Consider the following 23,795-nt stretch of genomic DNA (forward strand, 5'->3'; position numbering starts at 1 on the left):
TAGTAAAACATAGCTTGTGGACTCACCTAACTGCACGAATCAGAGTCTTTACTGCTGGTATGACATCCTCTACAGCAACATCACAGTACGACTTGTCCTCTGTGTTCTCCTCACCAACTCCCTCCACTACAAAATAGATACTATCATGAAAAAACCCACTTTTGTTTGTTTCAGGCCTTTAGTATGAGGGTTGTATATGTGATGTCTGTGTGACAGCTGAACTATACCATCTGTGGAACGTGCTTTCAGCCGTAAAGAAGTGCGAAAGCGGGTTCGGTCGTTGAAACTCCAACTTTTCTGCACCTTAGTGGGACTGGTGGCTTCCGGCACATTTTCATTGCTAGGTGATTGCCGCACACTTCCTGGTGGTACAGGGGAAGAAGCCTTGCTCCGTAGTGCCTGAGTGGAGCGGGAACTGTTCATCTTAATGCGGTCACGAAATCCAATCTTCCCACTGCCAGGAAATTTACAACACTGTATTCACAAACAACAGCTTCATTTCATTAGACAAATCTGTACGTACAGCAAATTTCACTGTTTTCATTATCACTGCAAAACAAAGTGAATAAATAGTCTAAAATATAAAAGTAATGTAGAATTTTGTTAGAAGCAAAAGTGTTTATGTAGGAATACAAAAAAGCAGGCAGGCAAACAGACAGGCAGAAAACAGTATTAATATTTTGAAAGTGGTCAGTAGTTAAGTAAAATGTTAAACAGGAATACAAGAGAAGAGCAGAAGAATAATGAGACACAAACAGTTATACAGACAATGTAAAAGATTATAAAGTTAAATCTAGATACTATCATCATACAGTTATAGCCAGTGTGTAGACAAAAGCATATCAAATGAGTCATTTCTGATTATAGTAGTAGTAATTTTTTCTCTAATTCAGGTCTCTCTCTCTCTCTCTCTCTCTCTCTCTCTCTCTCTCTCCCCTTTCTCTCTCTCTCTCTCTCTCTCTCTCTCTCTCTCTCTCTCTGTTTCTATGTACCTATCTATATTTTATTTTATTTTATATATACTAATGTTATAATGCTATATAACTGTAAACCTGACATATTTCTTTATTTCTGCAACCAATTTTGATCAACCCGATTTCTTACAGCAGATTTGTCTTACGAATAAATGTACCTGAATGAAAAAGTATACTGCATTGTGATATCACACTGTCTGTTTTAATGAATGATTATAGTAATCTGAACTCTTCTGGACATTTGTTACTGCTGCACAACAATCTACAGTTCTACAGTGAACAATAATAAATGAACAAAAGTAATACATTATAACAGTATACATCCTATAAATGTATATTCACATTACTTAAAGAGCATGAGCAGACATAATAGCAGGCAGAGCAGTTTCCTGTTGCAGATTGGTTCAATAGAATAACAAAAAAGCGTTAAGATTTAAATAACTTATTTAATAAAGTATTAATTATCCTTTTTCATGCTGCATGAACAAGTACTGAAACGGCTGCATTTCTGTTCGTAAGATCATTAAGCAAAGACATGCACATTGCAAATGGTGAAAACATACACTAAAACCGAGCTTCACAAGCCAAACTAACCTGTTTTATGTGAAAAACGTTTGCAAATGCATTGTTCATGTACTCCAGATAAACTATGTACTATGTACTAACATGTACTATGATAAATATGCTGGTCCCTGTTTTTATAAAGCTTCGACATTTAAACCCGAGACCAGAAGAACAGTAATGAAAGCCGAATTTGTGTGGTTTGATGTCTTGGTCTCATAGTTCCAAGACAATTATTTTGTTATAAACAATAAGGTTCATGCAAATATCACTCTAATTAAACTTTCCGCCCTAAGGCCATAGTCACATGCATTTCTTATGTGCATTACATCATTAATGTGTATGTAGGATGAGTTCAAGCTGCACATGCAGGTCACATGTCTATCCCCAAGGTTAACGCACTGCAAACATTAAAAGATCTCAAAAGAGATTAATTATCAGGCATGCATAGGTATATAAACTGAATAAAGTCATAGTTCTGAATTTCAAGTATCATCAAAATCTTTAAACATGCCACAAAAGAACTAAGTCTCCCCTGAGATTGGTAATCTTGTTCATAATGCTGGTACTCATATTCAAATAAACCATGAACAACTGTTTTTAGTAAACAATGAAGAACCTTAAAGTATGAATCTAATATGATCTCATGGTTTATCTCAAAACTTTCAGCAAAGGCAAACCTCAATCTCTGGGAAGTAGCAGAATTGTACTTGTTATTTCTGCTCTGTTTTTCACACACTTCATGCCACATTCAGAGTTTACTACCCCAGAGCCACCTTTCACTCTCAGTTATATTTTAGTAAAATCATATGGGCAACTATTTAGTTGTGAGTTCTTTATTAGTGACTGTGATCTCAGTCACAAAAACAAAGTGAGCACCTCACTCTGAGTTTTCTATTTACAAAATATTAATGTTTTGTTTTGTATTTTGTTTATAGCAAAATATTGAGGAATGATTAGAAATCAATGATTAAATCAGTTGTTGAAGTTCTCACATGATTGCCTTATCAGAGTTTTTTACCAGTGTTCTAATACCATATATATCCACTGAATGCTTTGTGTGGAACACCTGCAATCTGCTATTTATGTTATTATCCAAGTAGCCAATCATGTGTTAGCAGTGTAATGCATAATTACAAAGCAAATACATACAATGTTCACGTCAAATCTTTAAATGGGAAACGTGTGATCTTTAACCAGGCCATTGTGCCAGATGTGCTAAGTGAATGGTCAGACTGGATTAATCTGACAGTAAAACTACTGTAACTCCTATAACCATTCCCCTCTGCTCACCACTTTCCTGTCTGCACCGCCAGCCACAGAAACATCGATTAACTGTAAGATCATTTCCCCAAGCCATTTGATGTAAACTCTAGAGACTACTGTGCATAAAAAAATCACATCCGTTTCCAAAATACTCATATACTAGAAACAGTACACATGTCATCACTGAGAAATCTTTTTTTAACACTCTGAAATGAACAGTAATTGATTGGCTGACTGGAGAATGAAGTAAACTGGTGTACAGGTGTTCAGCATTCAGACATCAGTGAGAGAGTCATTAAAATGGAAGCATAAGCAAGCAACTAATACATCTCTCAATGGCTAACACTTCACATCAACTCAATTAATATAATAATCGATGCATTAATAATCAATGCTATTTCAGTCAACATTAACGCTTCTTCATGCTTTTTAAAAGTTCTTAGTTTATTAAAGAAGAAGAAAAAGAAGTCAATGTATTTAATGTACATTTAATTGTAGTCAATACATTTTACTATTCTGTAAATGAACAATCGTAGAACTCACTTGTAAAGAATATAAACTGTAAATATATAAATATATATATTTTTAATTGGCACTTGTCTGTCTCTGGGCTCATTGAGCCAAGCAGCTCTGGACCAGTAAGGCCCTGAAACTGTCAGGCAAAGGAGAGTCGTGCCTAATGTGTAGCAGGCACAGGGACATGGATACCTCTGCTTGCAGCCACCATGAATCCGGAAGAAACCTCTTTTTTTAGATATGAGCTGACTGAGGAGACACACAAGGCAAAAGGGCAAAGCGTGAAGGCTGTGAGGGGAATGGGTCATGGAAGGATACAATTACACTTGTTCTTTTCCCAAGTCTATTATCAGCTAAAGAAAATGGAAAATGTATCATTGTTGATTATAATGTAGTTTGTATCATTTGTAGGTGGACAAACACTAATTTGTCTTTTTCTGGAAGTGGGATTCTTGATCAATTTGAAGCAAAAGAAAACATAGAAATCAGGGTGCACATATAAAATGATTAATATTGTTTAAAAAAATTTTTTTTTTTAAGTGTAATGTAAAATTTTAAAAGTGTAAATAATTAAACACCATTGTCATTCACTTGGCCATTTAAAAAAAAATGGAAATTGACTGCTTTTATATGTGTGGTTTCTTAATTTTCTCACACTAATAACTAAATGTGGTTTCCCCTTATTTTTAATTTAATTATGTTTATTAGTGCATTTGTAAGTTGTCACCATTTTAACAGGGGTGCAGTAGGTTGGCCAATAGAACTTTGCGCACACGTCTGCTTAACGATTTAAGTAAAAATAAGAACTTGTCAGTGCTTTGCACAGCACATTTCCATCCCAATTGTTCCAACTAAAACTCCAAAGACATTGTGCTGGGTGTAAAAAAAAAAAAAAAAAAAAGCAGTCTAAAAACCTGCCCAACTTTGGCCGCAATTATTATTTTCATATAAATTTGCCTACACAGCTTTATAATCTCAGACTCACTCACACTGCTCACACAACTATTTTAATTTTCAGCAATTTCTAGTATATATATATATATATATATATATATATATATATATATATATATATATATATATATATATATACACATTCTAGAGCAACTAAGTTCATGTCTATATCACATATTTGTAAGTTTTTGTGTTTATCTTTGTCTTTTGTTTTTAGTTACGTCTTAGTAATTAAATCTTGAAAGAGATGTTTTGATGTGCAGCAATATTCTATGATCAAAGATGAGGTTCATGTATTTTCCCATGTTTAATGTTTTCTTTTACTTTAACTAAGGTATTAGCTGATAACAGACATTTAAATCCAAGTGCAGCTTTGTCATATAGGAGGACAGACTAATATCCAAATGAGTTGGGTAAAACTGTGATTTAGAGATCACTCATTGCAAATCTTATTAGACTCCTAAACACTTTGCAACCTGATAAACTATCCAGGGATCAGCTGCTGGCATAAAAAAGGGAGGAGGGGGGGGAATAAAAGATTAGGTTAAAGGACAGGTAATACAATTACCAAGGAGATGACAAAGGACAGGTCTCATTAGCACGCAGGGGATAGCATGCATATATTCCACATGTGAAAATTAGTCATTTCATGCCCTTTTTATGAAAGCTTACACATTTACTGAGTGCCCCAGGCCTGGATGTATTACCTGCAATGCTTAACAACACTAACTTATTAAAATCAGTCATTATTTCCTTTATCAGCACAAAGAAAGACAACACAGTTCAGAAAGCAGAGCAAAGCACAGCCAAACAAGCTTTATCCATGAGAGAAATCAAAATTCTCTCAAAAGCTGAACACAAACCTTGTGACTTCAGAATTCCTTATACTGTTGAGGAATGGAAGGATGGAAGATAAATAAAAAAAAAAGAGACAGGGAAATGGACAAGAAGAATAGATGAGTCATGTATGGGGTTATAATAAAATGCATTTACAGTATTAAACGAAAGCTCCACCCTAAAATATTTACTTATTCATCATTATAATTAACATGGGGTTGAAGATAATTTTTGTAATGAAACTCTGATTTCTTGTTTTAGTTCAGTTTTAGGTTCTTCATCGGCACATTCTCTATATTGATTTCAGTTAAAAAAAAATCCTCTATAATTTACTACTTGCTGATCATGATAGTGATAAGCAGTGGATATTATCTCCCATCTCAAGTCTACCTAAATAGAGTTTAAATAAAATCTTCAACTATCATTTTAATATTGATGCAGACAGTGGTCATCACATAGATCACTAAATAGTCACATGTGAGTGTAAGAACTGTCCATTAACAGTATGTGCATTGCATTCAAGTATCCTGTGATACATATGAGGCCAGTGTTTGCTGTTTCAGAATTTATTTCTTGAATTCACCATTGCTCAATTGACCAACACTCATCTTCCTTTAGAAGCTAACATTCAAACATTTCCATTTTCAGTTAAGTTTTATGTTAAAAAACTGTTGATAAATTTTGAATGTCCACCCTTTCGACGCCTGTGTGAAGGACCATTGCTACTACCTCATAAAAAGAAAAAAAAAACATAAACCAACAAAATAAATACATCACTAACATTTCTATGTAAACATATTTAGTGTAAACATATAAACACATTTACTTTCAGGGTGGAGATTTTTTAATGCTGAATTGTGCAATTAAAAAAAATGAGTAAACATTTTGCATTCTGACAGCTGTGACGTATGTTCTAAAAAAATACACTTCTACACAAAAGTGCTGACCAACAGCATTAATACAGCACGCCGGTGTTCTTGTCAATTTTGTGTGTGCACAGCAATTACAAACATGCTACATGAAAGCGATAGTGGAAGGCTAAAGTGAAACCTAAGCAGCATATAAAAAATGACAGCGAAACAAAACAGCAGAAAAAGAGTGTGAGTAGTGTGAGTAATATGTTAAAAGCATTGACAGGAAACAACACTGAGCAACTGGAGCACGAATGTAACTTCTGCAGTTCCTTTGAGGCAGAATGTTGCACTTCATTGTATCTTGAGACATATTTTTGCACTGTGTGTAAAACTGGTTATTTGTCATTTATTAGAAATAATAGCAAAATGCGTGTTCAGTGTATGCGTATTTTGGAGTTGGACAGCAGCGTACCTGTCCCCCGACATATAGAGGGAACTGTAGGGCCGAAGCCCTGACAGCAGCGTGTGGTAGTTGTGAAGAAACTTCTTGGTGTTACGTTGACGTTGAAGGTGACTGAACAGTAACGTCAATTCTCTGACCCATGAGCAAACATAAATTAAACATAGAAAATCATGACAAAAGAAAAAAAACATGAAATGAAGGCAAAAACAAATACATACTTAAAAAGAGAGAAATGTTTCATTAAAAAAATGGATCAGCATACTTATATTAGATTTTTTTATTATTTTGATTTAAGGATAAAGGTATGCATACTCAGAACACATATTCTGTCTCTTTAAGTTATTTAACTAAATGAATCTTGAAAAAAACAATGTAGAAATAATGTTTCATAAAAATGCAAATGCAAAAAAAAAATGTATGTGAACATAAATTATAAGAGTATAATTTTTTAAGTTTAGTTCGTATTAAAAGCAAAAATGGTGCTCTCAGGGGGAACTGAACAGGAGTGCACTGAGCAATCCTGAACTAATTTGGAGCAACTAACAGCGGATTTCCTATGTTTAAAGAAAAACAATAAATAATTGGTCTTTTAACATAGGAAAATAACAACAAAAAAAAAGAAACTACCTTTCTCTTTCATTTTAAATTCAGCAATTGTTTGGGTCAAGTCTTGACTTTATTCATAATAATTTGAAGCCTAATAGTTTTAGGTTTTTGTGTGAATTAACATTCAATTAATATTCAATTAACCTCCCTATAAACACTACCCTGACACCATTTTGGGGTCACCGCATAAAAATATCAAGTGAGTATGAGGCTCTTTTTATTTACTACTACTACGTCTACTATTATTCTACTACTAATAATAAAAGCAATAATAGCAATAACAAGTAGATTTCAACTAAATAGTTTTAGTGCTGTTCAGATTTTGGAAAAATACCCCTCACAAACAGCACTGCATATTACAGAAATAAACAAATTAGTTTATTCTATATATGTATAAAATTATCATTCTGTGTTGATAAAAACTTTAGTAAAGTGAAAAAAAAAAAAATTAAAATAAATGAGGGTCTGTTACCTTGATGTGCAAAGCTGCCTCGGAAAGGAGTGAATCATTTATTTAACTTCTGCATGAGACTGTTCAGTTTGCTGGCAAACAGCAATCTCTGATTTTAGATTAGTTGGCAGAGATTGTACTTACCTGAAGGATGGGAGCATGCTGTCATAGAAGTACCAGGTAGCTGTGAGATACGAATGACGAACATCTGTAGAATAGAGACGCCACGCAGCCTAAAAACACAAACACACAGAAACACATTTGCATGACCGGACTTTAAAGCTTTTAAGATCTCTACATAAGATTCATCCAGGATCGATGTGTTGCTAAGTTGTTTGTCACCTGAATGAGGGTGGCTGCAGGAGTTCTTCTCTTCTCAAAGTGCTTCTGTCTGTGCTGCTCCTGAACCTTCAGTGCAAAACCTGAACCAAGGATTCCCTTTGAGGAAAGCAAAGTGCTGCAAGTTACATAGTTTAAAATGCCACATAAATATGCATTTGCTCAATGCAGAATAAAGTGGAACTAAAGGGGTCTCACTCAATGACGCAAATGATGTAGTTTGGTGGTGATGGGATTTGAACACATAACCTTCTTCCATGTGACATGCAAATTTTATCCACTGAGTTACCAAAACTAGCTCAGTGAGCATTTACTGATTTAATGCAGTCTCAAGTTATTCCAGTGATAGAAGCAGCTAAAGTGTAGTTGTGGGGACTTACTGGTTAAGGCTTTGAGTCACAGATCAGAAGATGTGTTTAAATCCCGACATGTCACGGTTTGACAGGAACCTTCAGCTGAACTGTATATTACATTAGCCAAATAAGCAAGTGTACAGGTTTATGTGTTATTTTATACAACATTAAGATATCACCATACTTGTTTTACAAGCCAATTTCACCTGTAAATAACTGTGACGTTATAGCATTTTTTATAGTGTAGCATCAGTGATGGATAGAAAGTATTCAGGCAGTGGGGCAACAGGTAAACTTACTGCAGGCAGGGCAAAAAAAGAGACCCCCAACAAGGCAAAGCCTGCCGCTAGAAGACGACCGAGCCACGTGTGAGGAGTCTTGTCACCATAGCCAATTGTAGTCAGTGTAATCTGGAAAACAGACACTGAGAATAAAAAGTCTGAAAGCAAATTCGTGTTCTAAGGTGCACTATTCTCCAAGTGCACACAGAGAAATAACTTATAGAGCATATTCTACGACTCAGCAATGTACTCACAGTTCCCCACCAGAGGGAGTCTGCATAGGTAGAGAACTCTGTGTTGATGTCCTTTTCGGCCAAATAGACCAAAAATGAGGCAAATATCAGTACCAGGAAGCCAATGTACCATGCTGTGACAAGCTCCTATAACAACAGGTGATAAAGTATTTAGTAATCAATAAAAAAACATTTAAAAAAGGGTTAACAACAAACAAGCAAAGATTCTGCGTGCAATTACTTGGTGGACATTTACTAAGTGCACATGTGATTATTACTTTGTAAAATGGCCTGATCATTTAGGAACTGTAGTGTTAAAAAAAATTAAGAGTGCAGGCAGGGTGGAGTGGGTGGAGAAGAGTGACAGGAGTGATTTGTAATAGAAGAGTGTCTGCAAGAGTGAAAGGGAAAGTTAAAAGGACTGTGGTGAGACCTGCGATGTTGTATGATTTAGAGACAGTGGCATTGAGTAAAAGACAGGAGGTGGAGCTGGAGGTAGCAGAGCTGAAGATGTTGAGGTTTTCGTTGGGATTGACGACGATGGACAGGATTAGAAGTTAGTTTATTAGAAGGACAGCGCATGTAGGACGTTTTGGAGACAAGGTGAGGAAGGTGCGATTAAGATGGTTTGGACATGTGCAGAGGAGGGACATGGGGTACATCGGTAGGAAAATGCTGAGGATGGAGCCACCAAGAAGGAGTTTTATGGATGTGGTGAGGAAAGACATGCAGGTAGTTGGTTTTAAAGAGTCAGATGTAGAAGACAGGGGGTATGAGACGGATGATCCGCTGTGGCGACCCCCAATGGGAGAAGCCAAAATAATAATAATAAGAAGAAGAAGAAGAAGAAGAAAAGAAGAAGAAGAGAAAAAGAAGTGTTAAAATTTTTTGGGTCAAAATTGGGTCTTTGGAGTGACGTCACATACAAACCATTTTCTGTTTAATAATAGAATGTTTGGCTGATGGAACTAAAACAATTTTTGTCAGTGCCACCAAAAATAATCCCCCATCGTCAATGTTGCCATTAGGTGGAAGGATTTTTGCAGCAAAAAATAAAAAAGATTCTGCTTACAGCTGAAAAATAATGACCTAAAATCCTTTTAGGGATGCAAAATGGTCTCTGCTCTAAAAAGTGCTTTCTGGCACCTTTATTTGTCACAGTGTATATGCTCTAAAGAAACAGAAATGGGGAAGTTAAACTGCATATATGTTTCTATTTACCTTGCTGTGTGCATACACTACAGAGCCCAGTAGTTTCCAAGTGCCACCTCTGCGGTCCATGCGCACCATTCGCAGTATCTGCAGGAAGCGCATACTACGTAGCGCGGATGTGGCAAAGATGTTTCCCTGCGTTCCTGCTGCTATCACAGCCAGTGACGCCACAAACACGATGAAGTCTACAGACATGGGAAAAATACATATGCACAGTAAGCACGGTCAAGATTTTCTGAATAAATTGTAAAAACGCTCATAATCAGAACACAGGCTTTACCTATAATGCAGAAGGGTTTCCTCGCAAAACGGAGACGACCCTGCCATCCTCTGTAGCGACAGCAGCAGCCAGCTGCCCATACTCTTACAATGTACTCTAAACCAAACACTACAATCATCACAAACTCCTGTTGGACACAAAGAGAACACAAAGCCTTCAGTGCACAGCTAGATAAATCTACAATTAACAGTCTGTGCTGTACAGTGTAAAATATTGGAAAACTGAAAAATCTGAATGTGATTTTCAAAACCCTAGGCCCTTGGATGAAGCCATCACAGCACTGAAAGGGAAATTAAGAAATTAAATCATTAAACAAATAAATACAAAAATCCTATCAATTAAAAGCTTTATGCTCCAGTCTTCCAGAAAATACAAACACCAAAAGAATTATGTTATGCAAAGGAATTTGTAAATTATATTATATATATTATATCTAATTATTTATAAGTATAAAATTTATAGAAATATTACCATAAAATAACAATCTGGTTGATGAAAGAATATATTTTACTAAGTAATTCTCATTTATGGATAAAATGCATGATAATCACATGATTACCGCCTAAACATAAGTCACCAAGCTGTCAAATAACGCTATCAAATAATCTTTACAGTAGTGGGATAAGTACTATGACTGCACACTTGTCCCCTCCCCAAATTCATATTCATATTATTTTTACAGTATACTGATTTGTCTTCCCATAGTCTGCACTTAATATAACTAGCACGGTAGCTCATGTGCTATTATATTACGTTAGCTATCACTTTTTTAGCTTAGTCAATTTGGTTTCCGGGCTACAAAAATACGACACTTTGACTTGCCTGCTGGACTAGCTAATGGATTTATTATTTGTCCAATCCTATTGTTGTATTGACTATTTGTAATGGGAAGCTTATGCTGTGCATGAAAACACTCCCTCACTTATTCGTTCACTATTTTATATATAGACTGTTCTATAGAGCATTATTATACAAAGCAGCAGCAATGAGGGAGACTGAATTAAGATAAGTGTGAATTTAATAACCTAGATATTCCAAATTTTGTGTTTCACACAAAAACAAGAAGATAAATAATAAAGAATAAAAAAAAAAAAAGAAATAACTATTGAATACATTTTTATTAATATAATATATAATGCATCCTGAAATTTGAAGGTAAATAAGGAACTTGATACTCTATTTACAATGACTAATAGTAATATCCAAAAAATACAATTTGGCCATTCACATTTCAGACAACACTACAAAATGCCTTTTCCCAAACAGTGCACTATACAGTAGCACATGACCTAAAAGGCAGAAAAGCTGGATGGATGGCAGGATTATATATATTTGTATAAATCGACCGACATATACAGAATAGTCCTACTAATGACTCGATAAGGTAATTGCTGTGTTAAAGCAGCCAGGAAATATTCTTTATTATTTCAGAGAGTGAGAGAGTGAGAAGCTTCCATTACCCCCTTCAAAAGCACTTCATAATGGCCAAATGGATATTATTGCTGTTAAGATTATTGGTTCAGGACACCTGAATCCTGTGCTGTGTGCTTACACTGCACTTTCTGTATGCAAAAAGCCTACTGTAAAACAAGATGCAAACATAATGTGGCCACGAAGAAACGTGACACTAAACTGCCCATTTTGCAACCTTCCAATCAGCCGATCAGTCTGATACACGAAAGCTTAAGACATTACTACAAGCATATAAAGAAAAAAATGACAAACTATATCTGAAAGATTTTTTTTAAACAAGTCCTTTCCTTTTTTTTTTATCCTTGATTATGCTTACAGAGTAACAAATGCTGTCAACCATATGATAATGCACTTAGCAAAAAAATGATGTGCTGCAAAAAATAAAGACATGCAACCAAGGCATATTCCACACTGTCTCCAAATTAAAAATGACTCTTATTCACAATATTTTAGGACACACCTCTAAAACGACACAGAAAACAGGTATATAACGTTGTTCCAAAGAAATGTCTTCTCATATTGAAAATGACAATTTGGATTTTTGGAAGCAATACTAAGTGGAAAGTAGGTGGAAATCAGCTAAAACAAGACTAATGTTCTCTGAAGGTAAGGCAAGCTTCAATCAATCCTCTGACATTAAATTCATTTTGCTGGTTAAAGGTTTAAAATTTAGTAGCAGCAAAACAGATCATACCAGCTGAAGGTTTACACACAAAAGATGATTTAAACCATTTATAAATGATTTTTTGGTTGTTAAATACGTTAGTAAGTTATATTTTCACATATTTGGAGCAGAGGTTGTTTGTTACAGTTTCAGGTTCAATCCTAAACTCCTCAGGTTACAGTGCATGTGGGGTTTCACATTTTGTGTCACCTTTGGTTTGCTCCAAGTTCACTAGTTTCCACTTCCCAACATGTCATTAGATTAGCTATGAAAAGTTTTCCTAGTTGTGAATGAGTGTATGAGTACACTGTACTTGTGTTCTGTCAAGGGTGTATTCCTGACTCATGCCCAGTGTTTTGCTTTGGATAGGCTTTGGATACATGCTATGACTGTGACTAGGATGAAGCAGTTAAAAATAAATGTTTAAATGTTTCCACTTATTGTACCTGGTTTTCAACCAATTTGGAGTGTAGAATAAGTGACACATGGTGTTGCTTTTGTTTCTTCCATTGTATATATATTCCATATGTGTGCATATGTGTGTGTGTGTGTGTGTGTGTGTGTGTGTGTGTGTGTGTGTGTGTGTGTGTGTGTGTGTGTGTGTGTGTGTAAATATGCACATGCATACTGGGACACTTAAACTTCTTACCAAGATGAAGAGGCCCTGGTTGGCAGTTTCCTGATGGGTGGGAATGGTGGAGAAGACAGAGAGCACCAGACAGCTGAACACCAGCAGGAAACTGTGACCCACACACACACACACACACACACACACACACACACAAAGACAAGGGCAGCTTAATGCCTACAAATGACCACAAGGACAAGATCAGGTTTCACTCTAAAATATCAACACAATCATTTATTCTCTTTTTCACTCTGTAAGGTTCCAGAATGACTTACGATAAATAAATGAAAGTATAAACTAAATCAACATATCATACAGAGCTGTGAGAGGGATTAAGATAAAAGCCCCAAAAAATGATCAGTCAGTACTGATTTTGCAGATGTGGCTGAGACCTTGATCCGACATGCTTGCATAGAAAATAGAAATCTAACTGAAGAAATTTGAGCCCTACATCCTGGCCAAAGCCGTGCCATGTGTGAGAAGGTCTGTTTATTTATTATCCTTCACTTTACACTTGCCACACTGTTCTGTATGTTTGTGTGGACTGTAGTGTGAAACCATCCAACAGTGGTGTAACTCACTCCACTCCAATTACTGCTGCAGTGATTAAACTATGTAATTAAAATGCTTATCCAGGAATCACATCCTTATATATATTTTGTTTTAATTTTTTTGCGGTACAATTAATATTATTTGATGTATTTTAAAAGAGGAAATTAATTACTTACGTTTTTATTTATAGCTTTTTATTGTGATACACAAAAGTCCGAACAACCTTTTATCATACCATTAATGTTATTATGTGGAAAAAAATACTGTTCACATGTACTGTACATCAAGTGCATGTTTCACACAGGTCAATGAATAACTTTAATCACTTAAATTAAAGGAGTGGAAACAAGTCAATCTGAGGCACGTGAGTCTACACTGTATTATAATTTTGTTAATATATAAATGATATACAACCACTCTTACAATCATTATTGGATCAAATGACTCCGTTACAAAACTAAAATGACTAAAAAATAAAGTAAAGCAAGTTGTAGTTAACCTAAAAAGTTTTTAGTGTTGTTAATGCAGTTGGAATAATACAAATAAAAAATAAAAAATAAATTATTAAATAGTAATAAAAAAGTTTTAAACTACGCATATCAATAACTGTCAATGGTATTTGCATATTCTTCATAATTAAAAAAATAACCAAAAATAAAATGTTTCTGAGAAGCAAAAAATGATGATAAAAACTATGATGCCTAGTTTCTAACTAATAAATTAAATTGCACTAATCAGCTGGCGTGAATGCAAGGGGATCAGTGGACCTCTGGGAAACATGCAGCATAGAGTAGAGGTTCCCAGGCTGTACCAGTTATTTTCAGCTGAAATACCTTTAAACAAAGACAGTGCTGGTGGATCAGTGCTCCCTATCCATGACGGAACATTTGGGATCAAACCAGCGCACAGCAGGACTTATGAGTCGAACACACCAACAGGACCAGACTCTCACCATGCAGCACAGCATCACTTAACTGCTGAAGGAACGCTCTTTACCCTGTCATCTGAACAAAATCATTTATGCTGTTCACAGCTGGTTTAATTCCTGAGCATGTAATAAGGGCATAGAGATTAGAGATCTGGATCAACATACAGTTTTTTCATGTTATTGCTAATTCTGCACTATTCCAGAATTCCAGGGATTTATAGACAATCACTATCTTCTGCTCTAGTGATGAGTGATATGTTATTATAACCATGCAGGCAAACAATGGGTAGCTGGAACATTTTACTCAATTAAATACTTCTGCAAATGAATTAAACAAAATGCTGTAATTACCTGTAAATATTAGAAACACAAAGTAAACCAAAGTAAAGAAATAGGTTAGAGTGTAGATGCACCTGAGACAGATACTTGAAAATGGCAATAAATTTCAGCACCAGATACGAGCTTTACCAAATCCACTTTATATTATTATTACATTTAAAAAGAATAAAAATAAAATTCTAACTAGTGAAAATTATTTCACGATTAAATAGCTCTATACCAGGAAACCTTCAACTTTTCTGATAGTTTTCATATTTTTCGATAAATGCAATTTAAACATATTTATACTTGTTTAAACCCATTTAATTCCAGTCCAATCTCAGAACCTAATAATAAAAGCAACTTTGGTGATAGTTTGTGATTTCCATCACCATAAATATGCTTCCCAGACCCTACTACCTTGATGAAAAAAAACATTAAGTCACTCAGTTTATCTACTAATTACTACATTTTAGAAGCACAAGTATAGTCCATTCTAACATTGATCTTAATGTTTCATATAGTATTCTATATAATAGCTTTTTTAATCTGTCATAGCAGAAAGCAGAGCACATAAAGCATCTGCTGTCCACTTGTCAAACCACAGATTTATGTATAGCAGCATCAGAATCACTCTGCCCATAAAAATAACAGAAACAAGGACCTTAAATGACTGCTGCATGCAAAAATAGCTATTTATTATCAAGTGTGTTTTGTTTACGTGCCCGACCACATCACAAGATAAGAGCATTATGCACCGGCTCTACACACATTCTTTTCTTCTGCTGGCTTTCACCTCCCAGCTCAGCCTACCTTATTAGTTCCTAACAGATAGTTGGTAAAATGATCCAAGAAAGACAATAGGAGAGCTGAATCAGCAGAAATCAGACTGAATAGAGGAAGAAGGGCCCAAAAGCAGATCCATTTCTGATCAGGGTCACATTTCAACGAGGTGGCAAATTTTAGTCATATTCTCTTTTTCCAGAGAGGAAAAAATGCCAAATGAAAAAAAGCAGCAATTAAATCTTCAAATCAGCAAAATGATGGTCTCTGGAGGTCAAAGCAAGGAGCTATTCAGATTCCTGCAAAATAAAGTGCACACCCTGGCGGTAAATCATATCAATATTTGTGTCTGCCACAGTGCTCTTGATAATAATGATGGCAGTGGTGAAGAAGATGATGAGGTTCTGAGTAATTGGAGGCATTAATTAAATGCCTCATTTTCTTCAGTGTTTCTGATTACAACAAAATTAAGAAACACACAAAAAAAGAGAACAACCATTTAATTTATGCACAAATGAGACCTGAGGTTTCTTTCAGGTGCACTGTTCTTATACAGGAGCTGATTTCTTGTTCTTCTTGTGATTGGAGATTGTGTGTGGCTATTGTAGTGTATGTAGAAAATCCTAGTGGTAGAAAACCCTTACAGATAATGTGGTTAAACTGATGAGGCGCTCTCATCACACTTATTATCAATCGTATCAGCATAACTGACTGCATCATTTACTGCCTGTGGTGTTCACACTGCCTGTGGTGTTCACAGCAAGGGGCAGACAGGTAACACAGATGAAAATAAAAGTATAATCGTATAAAGGTACAGTTTAAGAATGATTAGTGGGATTCCTTGCTTAAGAAATTTAGCACATAAGTACAGAATTAAAGGAGTGCAGAATTCTCTGAGAGCGATGATGGGCTGTTCAGTCTGTCTGGTTGCATTATTGTTTGATTGCTGTTCCATAGTTTATAGAAATATGTATATTTCAGTAAGTATTTGGAGACAGGACTGACTTTTCCTAAACAATATATAATAATCATAAATATTATAATATTACATTTTAATTATATTCATTTAACTCATATTGTATTATATTTTTACCTGTCATATGATATTTTATAATATTAATAAATACAATTTTTTAATTTAAAAAATGTGTGTGTGAATTTTGTGTAACATACACAAAAAGTCACATTACAGTTAGGTAGAATGCAAACATACAATTGCTTGTCATTGTTTTATTAACATTTGTGATCAACAGTTTACATTTTTAAAACAACTGAAAATAAAATGCCTGATTGGTTAAATAATATATAAAATAATATTTTATTAATACAAATTAAATACAATAGATAAAATTAATGCAATACACTTTTTATTATATTGATTAAATTGATTCATCAGTTAAATTGGCACAAAACAAATTTGTTTGTACAATATTTGTTGGACCCCATTTGGGTGATACAGATCTTCATAATACGTCTTCATTCCTCGCATCCTTCATTCATTCATTCACTCTCTCGATATGCGGAATTGTCAGGATTTTCTCTTTTCAAGAGATATTCTTGAAGCTGGACATGAAAAGATAAGATAAGTGACACTGCGCTAACGCTTTTTTATACCCCTGGCATTGTTGTGTATGTTTTCATTTTAATAATAATAATAAAATGCAAAGGTGGAGACTAAACAAACTTGCGGTCCGCCACCTAATACGTTCTTGAGGAAACTCAGATTTTAACTATATTCCGCACGTAAAAAGGATTGCACTCGGCATTTGGTATGAATAAGTGTACCTTTACACCCTAATATATATATATATATATATATATATATATATATATATATATATATATATATATATATATATATATATATATATATATATATAGGAGGGTACAGTAAAACTGTATGTCATAATCTAGAGTTTATGAAATCTGGACTGATGGAGACATTAAGATGGAATCTGCAATTTGTTAATTACAAAATGAATATAATAACTGAGGTATGATGGTGAGATTTCCTGCAGGATAAACATCTCATGTGTAGTGTTCTGTATGGTGCCAAAGTGCCATTACATAAGAGCTGATTGTGAAGTTTATTCCAAAAGCCTCAACCTAAATAATTTAGGCATACATACACATTTGCATCATCACTGATTGTGTTTTTTTCTGCAAAAAAAACCCCCATATTATCTATTTAATTATTTTGTAAATAATGAAACAGGTCAGAGGCAGAATGTTCTTTACCTGAACAATGTGCAGCATCTCTACTCTGTCATGTTGACCTAGCAATGTATGCTACTAAACAGGACTGATTACTTTGTATTCCTTTCCAAGGAAATATCAAGTATAATTCAAAACCTGTAAACTAGAGTGGGGTAAAAGGGAGGTCCGGATTGTTCGCACTGATACCTTTACTATGTATGAGTTTCAGTGATTCTAAAGCTTGTTCTCTTGTGATGTTTTTGGAAAGCAGAGTAATTCTCAGCTCTCAAACAATTATTAATGTACAAAAACTCGTTGTACGTGTGATGAGAGACACGGGATATTTGTCTAAATATGCTGGATGATGAATAGGGTTTTATAAAGTGCTTAGCTGGACAATTTATTCAGGCATGATCGATGAGGGGGTAAACAGATGTGCTGTAACGTATTCGCCTGGCGGTTTACAGGAAGGTGCACAAGTATCACACACCCATCTAACACACACAAGAGAGAGGTTTTGTCTTGGTAGGGGAAAGATGGTAACAGTAGAAAGTTCTATAAATAGCACCTACAGACCTTAAATAGCGATAGCCAGCAAATTTGTCCAGGCACACACCAGAGCTCCTGCTTTTCTAATCCCTGCTGAGCAAAGTCCTTGGGGACTGTCAACTTCTCCGAAGCAAGCAAGACCCAAAATACAAGAAGAAAAAAAATAAAGAGCATGCCATAGCAAAGAGTGGCAGAATTTGTGATTAAAGGCCTTCAAGGACCCATGAGAAAAACCAAATATTACTACACCCTTACAAATGAGGTACATATTAAAGTGCTGAACAGACATGACTTTTGGTGAGGGAATTTAAGATTAATATTCACAGAAGCCTGGATTCAAGAAAAGCACAGCAAAAAATGACATCTATGGCTTGGACAAGTTTTCAAAAATTCTCATGTAGGCAAAATATTAGTCCACTGTTAGATGGGCTTGTATGGCAAATGGTACACATGTATGTCTAGTAATAAACAATAACAAAAAAAAAATACTTGTAAAGAACTGTTTATAGCTGCTATAATGTGATAAAAGGAACACACTTTTTTTAATTGAACAACAAAAATATATGAATATATAGAATATATGGATATTTGGACAATTTGTCGTTTATAAATAAAAAAGAAAATGTTATTTTTGGCAGACTGTGGTGCAATATGAGCAGTACAACTCTTCTGCACATGCTGCTGTAAAATAATCCACTTTGGGGTGTTCATACATCACATCACCCTGTTATTGATTAATCCCTATAATAACGCATTCTGTCATGTTTTCCTTCTTAGCTAATAAATATATTCTAATATTTATTTATTTATTACATATAATGTATATTGTTAGAACATTATTTTAAGGATGAAGGCAGTTCCATAGTCATATAATAGAATCAATAGAACTATATGGTAAAACTACAACCTTAGAACACATGAATGAACCTGAAGAAGAGCTGTATATAGTCTCAAATGTTAAGGTTAAAACAATTCAGAAACTTCAAGAGATTTTCTCAGACAGTTTCAGGCATACAGCTGTTTCCAGCTCCAGTTTCACTGGTGTTAAGATGCTCAGTGTAAACTGGTTCAATTTCACATTCATTTCAGGAAAAGGAGCATTATTCAACATTTCCTCTTTTCTTACATTTTTTTAGGTACTGACATCATGTGTCATCAAGTTCTGCCATGCAAAAGCTATTCATGGCCAGAGATCAAAGAGAGTAAACTTCTCTGTGTTCCCTGTTTAGAAATTATGACATTATATTTTTCTCTGTCAATCAAGGTGATACTAAACAATAATGGGAATACAATTGCTGGGATCCTCTTTCACTCCTTCATAATGACATCACGGAGCTGTTGGATGTTTGACACATGGCGCTTTTCCACCTTCTGCTTAAGGATGTCCCACAGGTGCTCAATAGGGTTCAGGTCTGGAGACATACTTCATCACCTTCACTTTCAGCCTCCTCAGCAAGACAGTTGTCATCTTGGCGGTGTGTTTGGGGGTAATTATTATGTTGGAAAACTGCCGTTCAGCCCAGAGTATGGCATCATGTTCTGCTTCAGAATGTCATAGTACATGTTGGAATTTATGTTTCCCTCAATGAACTGCAGCTCCCGAGTGCCAGCAGCACTCGCAGCCTCAGAACATGATGACAATGACAATTTTCTTATTACGCCTCACCAGGGCGACGCCACACTTGCTGGACGCCATCTGAGCCAAACAAGTTCATCTTAGTCTCATCAGACCACAGGACATGGTTTGGTAATTCATGCTCTTGGACAGATTGTCTTCCGAAAAGGCTTCCTTTTTGGGAAACGGCCATGGAAACTGTCTTGTTGTAGTGCAGACCTTCCGCTTCTGCAACCTATAAAACAATTGCAGCACTCATGCGTCTGTTTTTGAAGCGATCTTCTGCATCTTCTTTTTGCACAGCACAAGGACTCAGCTTCTTTAATCGACCCTTGTGCTGCCTGTTCCGAGTGGAACCCGTCTTAGAAAACCTCTGTATGACCCTGGCCATTGTACTGTAACTCAGTTTCAGGCTGTTACGGATCTTCTTATAGCCTGGGCATCTTTATGAGAACAATAATTAAAATTTTTTAATCCTCACAGACTTCTTTGCCATGAGGTTGAAATCCAGTGGTTTGTATGAGAGAATTGTACTCAAAGCACAAATTTTAACTTCTCTACAAATTTGTGTATATATATATATATATATATATATATATATATATATATATATATATATATATATATATGCAGACACTCCCCACCTTATGGACACTTCAAATCAAATCGTAACGGAGGAGTGCCGCCACTAGCTAGTTGTCGACTATAACGAGTCTACATGATGCACTGGACTAGGCCTTATGAAATTTGTAAGTGAATTTCTTTCATATAAATTTTTATGATTTGTTTATTACTTAATACAAAATATTGTATACAGTATTTCAATTATTTTTATTTGTTTTAGTATATTTTATTGTGTATTTGATAGTATTTATAGCTCTTACATCAATAGGAGATATGTGTAGTCAATAACAAAAACAGTAACAACTTACAAACAAATTTATGGTACGAACAGCCGTTTGGAACATAACTGGTTCATAAGGTGGGAGGCGTCTGTATATATGTGTGTGTGTGTGTGTGTGTGTGTGTGTGTGTCTATATATATATATATATATATATATATATATATATATATATATATATATATATATACACATATATATATATATATGTATATATATATATATATATATATATATATATATATATATATATATATATATATATATAATATATGTAATTTTATATAAATATATAAAATATAATTATTAAAAAAAAAAAATTTTTCCAAGGTTTCACACTTGCAACACCCGTAAAATACAAAACACATTACATAACACCCATAAAACTCTAGATGGCGGGAAATCAACATTTGTTCCATATAAAAAAAATTAAAAAGATTTTTAAATATGTCAGGAAATAAAATACTAAGTACTTTCCATTTCTATCAGTTACTACTACAGAATGTTTTTACTACAGAATATTTACTTTCCACTGTAAAATGTATACAAAATAAATTTAGTTACAGTACTAAAGACTGTAAATCTGAACCAACCGTTTTTGGTGCATTAATTACAACAATTATGTACAGACAAATCCCCCCAAAAGATTTTACTACTTAACCACACCCATATATCAAAATACAAGCACACAAATGAACAAACAAACACCTAGTGGCCTTCTCCACATCTATACAACTGTCTGGAATCCCACTTTGCACCTCTGGTTTGAAATGATAATGTGCACAATCATAGGCTCTTGTGGAACACTTTTGTGTATTTGATATTTGCTGAGGTGGCTAAATAGAGCGGAAGAGGGGCTGTGAGCATGGTTAATTGTTTTGTGGAAGGTGCTGAGAGGCTTGACATTTCCAGACAATATCATTACTGTGCACAGACAATTATCACCAAGCTTTAACTCAGGCACCATAAGCACTATTCAGCACAAACATGCTGTCACCGGCTTCAACTTCCCAAATTTACCACGGTTGCACAGGATGTACACAATGAAAGTTCATCTATCTATCTATCTATCTATCTATCTATCTATCTATCTATCTATCTATCTATCTATCTATCTATCTATCTATCTATCTATCTTTATTTGTTTATTTATTTATTTATTTATACTGTAGATTAGGGGTGTAACGATACCCGTATTTCAATTCGGTGCACATGTGTACTGCCTGCAATCCTTTTTACGTGCGGAACATAGTTAAAATCTGAGTTTTTCGTGAACATATTAAGTGGCAGACCACAAATTTGTTTTGTCTCCGCCTCGCACTTTGAATCACCGTGACTACTCACTGCTATTTCCTGTCATCATTGACGTTTTTATGATAAATATTGATTTATTTATTTTATGTCAAATTGTTTTAATAATGTAAACTGTTTATGTTAACAAGTAATAATTCTAAACTGTTTATTTAGAACAAAAAAATTATAAGCAAAATTCTGTAGAACTGTTCTTTTTATATATGTATATATATATATATATATATATATATATATATATATATATATATATATATATATATATATATATACATATGTATATATGTGTGTGTGCGCGTGTGCGCATGTGTGCGCATGTGTAAAAAAGCACTAATATGCACAATCACTATCTGACACACACTCTACTGCCCTTGCTAAAGCATTTATGTGCTGACATTTCACCACTCAATGCACTGCTAACCTCACTCTTAAAAAAAGCCCAGACCACTGCAAAATATAATGCTTTTATTTACACATGGGGCGAAAAGAAAAAGTGAAGTCAGGGCCTCTGGGCTACAGTGCTGTAAAAATGTGTGAGAGAAGCAAGGGATTTAAGTCATTCGTTCATAACATGTTCTATTTTTCTTCTTCTTCTTTTTCTTCTAATTCTTTTGCTCCAGACCAGACCAGTTAAAATGATTCACCCCATTTAACATTTATAGTTTCCTCAAGATTACTTATATGCTGTTGCACCCAAGCACATGATTCTCAATAACTTTACAACATACAGCTCTTTTTCCTCAGCGACTGGCAAAACACACCAGAGTTTTCTCTAATTATGTACACACCTCTTGAAGACATCACACAGCCTATTCGCCTATCCTTTTTTTTTTTTTTTTTTTTTTTTTTTTTTTTTTTTTTTTTTTAATAGCAAAACTAAAACATAAAGTCTTGGTCTACAATTCATTAAAAAAAAAAACACAGACGTCAACAGGAGAATCACTACATTTCTGTTTTCCTACATTTACAGAATACAAGGTCAACAGACACGGACTTTTCCTTTTACCACTCCTGTTCCACCCTTAACACTTCTGCAATGAGCATAAATCTTTCCCTGTTTTTTTGTTTTAGGCTTTGGATCAGAGCAACAGAGCTTCTCTCCAACCAAGTTCAGTCAAGCACTTTCTGGACCACTTTCAAATGTATGAGTTGGCTTTTCCCATCAATCCGACTGGCTATTTGTTAGAGGAATTTAACAATCTTTCAGTGGCCACATCACCTCATGGTACAGCTGGTAGTATTAAACCTTCGTCCCAGGGAGATTTCCTTGGTTGATTTTCAGTACTGTTTTATCCATCTGCTAAAAAGTTCTCACAGAGATTTCCACTTTCAGCTGCTGCCACCCGGTCCTTTGTGGGGAAGTGCATGACCTCCAGGCTCCTGATGTTATGAAGGAATGTGGAATAACTCCATGTTGAATGAATGAGCTGGTGTGGGGCTTAACCATGATCAAATACCCAGCCACATGAAATTAGTTAAATTTTTCTCTCACTTTTTCTTCTATATTCTATAGTGTGAAAAAAAGACAAGCCTGGCACACCTGCATTTTGAAAACCGGTGCCAGTGTTATTCCCCAAGTAGAGATTCCCTGAAAGAAAATCTCCCTCATATTTGGCAGATCTTTATCTATTGGATGTCTTCTGAGGTTTCTTATTAAGGAATGGCTGGCCCTCTGCCACTGATCCTATTAAAGTGG

The 23,795-nt window shown here is 34.9% G+C and overlaps 1 protein-coding gene across 4 annotated transcripts in view; it reads right to left on the reverse strand.

The window, feature by feature from the left end:
- LOC124375864 (potassium voltage-gated channel subfamily KQT member 4) overlaps positions 1-23,795 on the reverse strand; it is a 51,600-nt gene that overhangs the window by 6,938 nt on the left and 20,867 nt on the right. The window contains exons 2-12 of one of the 4 annotated variants that reach the window (XM_046834554.1): positions 12,967-13,057; positions 10,181-10,307; positions 9,910-10,085; positions 8,710-8,835; positions 8,474-8,584; positions 7,825-7,920; positions 7,627-7,715; positions 6,435-6,557; positions 5,135-5,158; positions 228-454; positions 27-126 (exon numbers count right to left, since the gene is read on the reverse strand). In XM_046834554.1, the coding sequence (XP_046690510.1) occupies positions 27-126; positions 228-454; positions 5,135-5,158; positions 6,435-6,557; positions 7,627-7,715; positions 7,825-7,920; positions 8,474-8,584; positions 8,710-8,835; positions 9,910-10,085; positions 10,181-10,307; positions 12,967-13,057 (1,290 nt within the window). The remainder of the gene's footprint in view (positions 1-26; positions 127-227; positions 455-5,134; positions 5,159-6,434; positions 6,558-7,626; positions 7,716-7,824; positions 7,921-8,473; positions 8,585-8,709; positions 8,836-9,909; positions 10,086-10,180; positions 10,308-12,966; positions 13,058-23,795) is intronic. The other 3 variants (XM_046834556.1, XM_046834555.1, XM_046834557.1) reach the window with 3 other exon arrangements.

The sequence above is a fragment of the Silurus meridionalis genome, chromosome 22 (genome assembly GCF_014805685.1).
Source record: "Silurus meridionalis isolate SWU-2019-XX chromosome 22, ASM1480568v1, whole genome shotgun sequence".
Lineage (NCBI taxonomy): Eukaryota > Metazoa > Chordata > Actinopteri > Siluriformes > Siluridae > Silurus > Silurus meridionalis.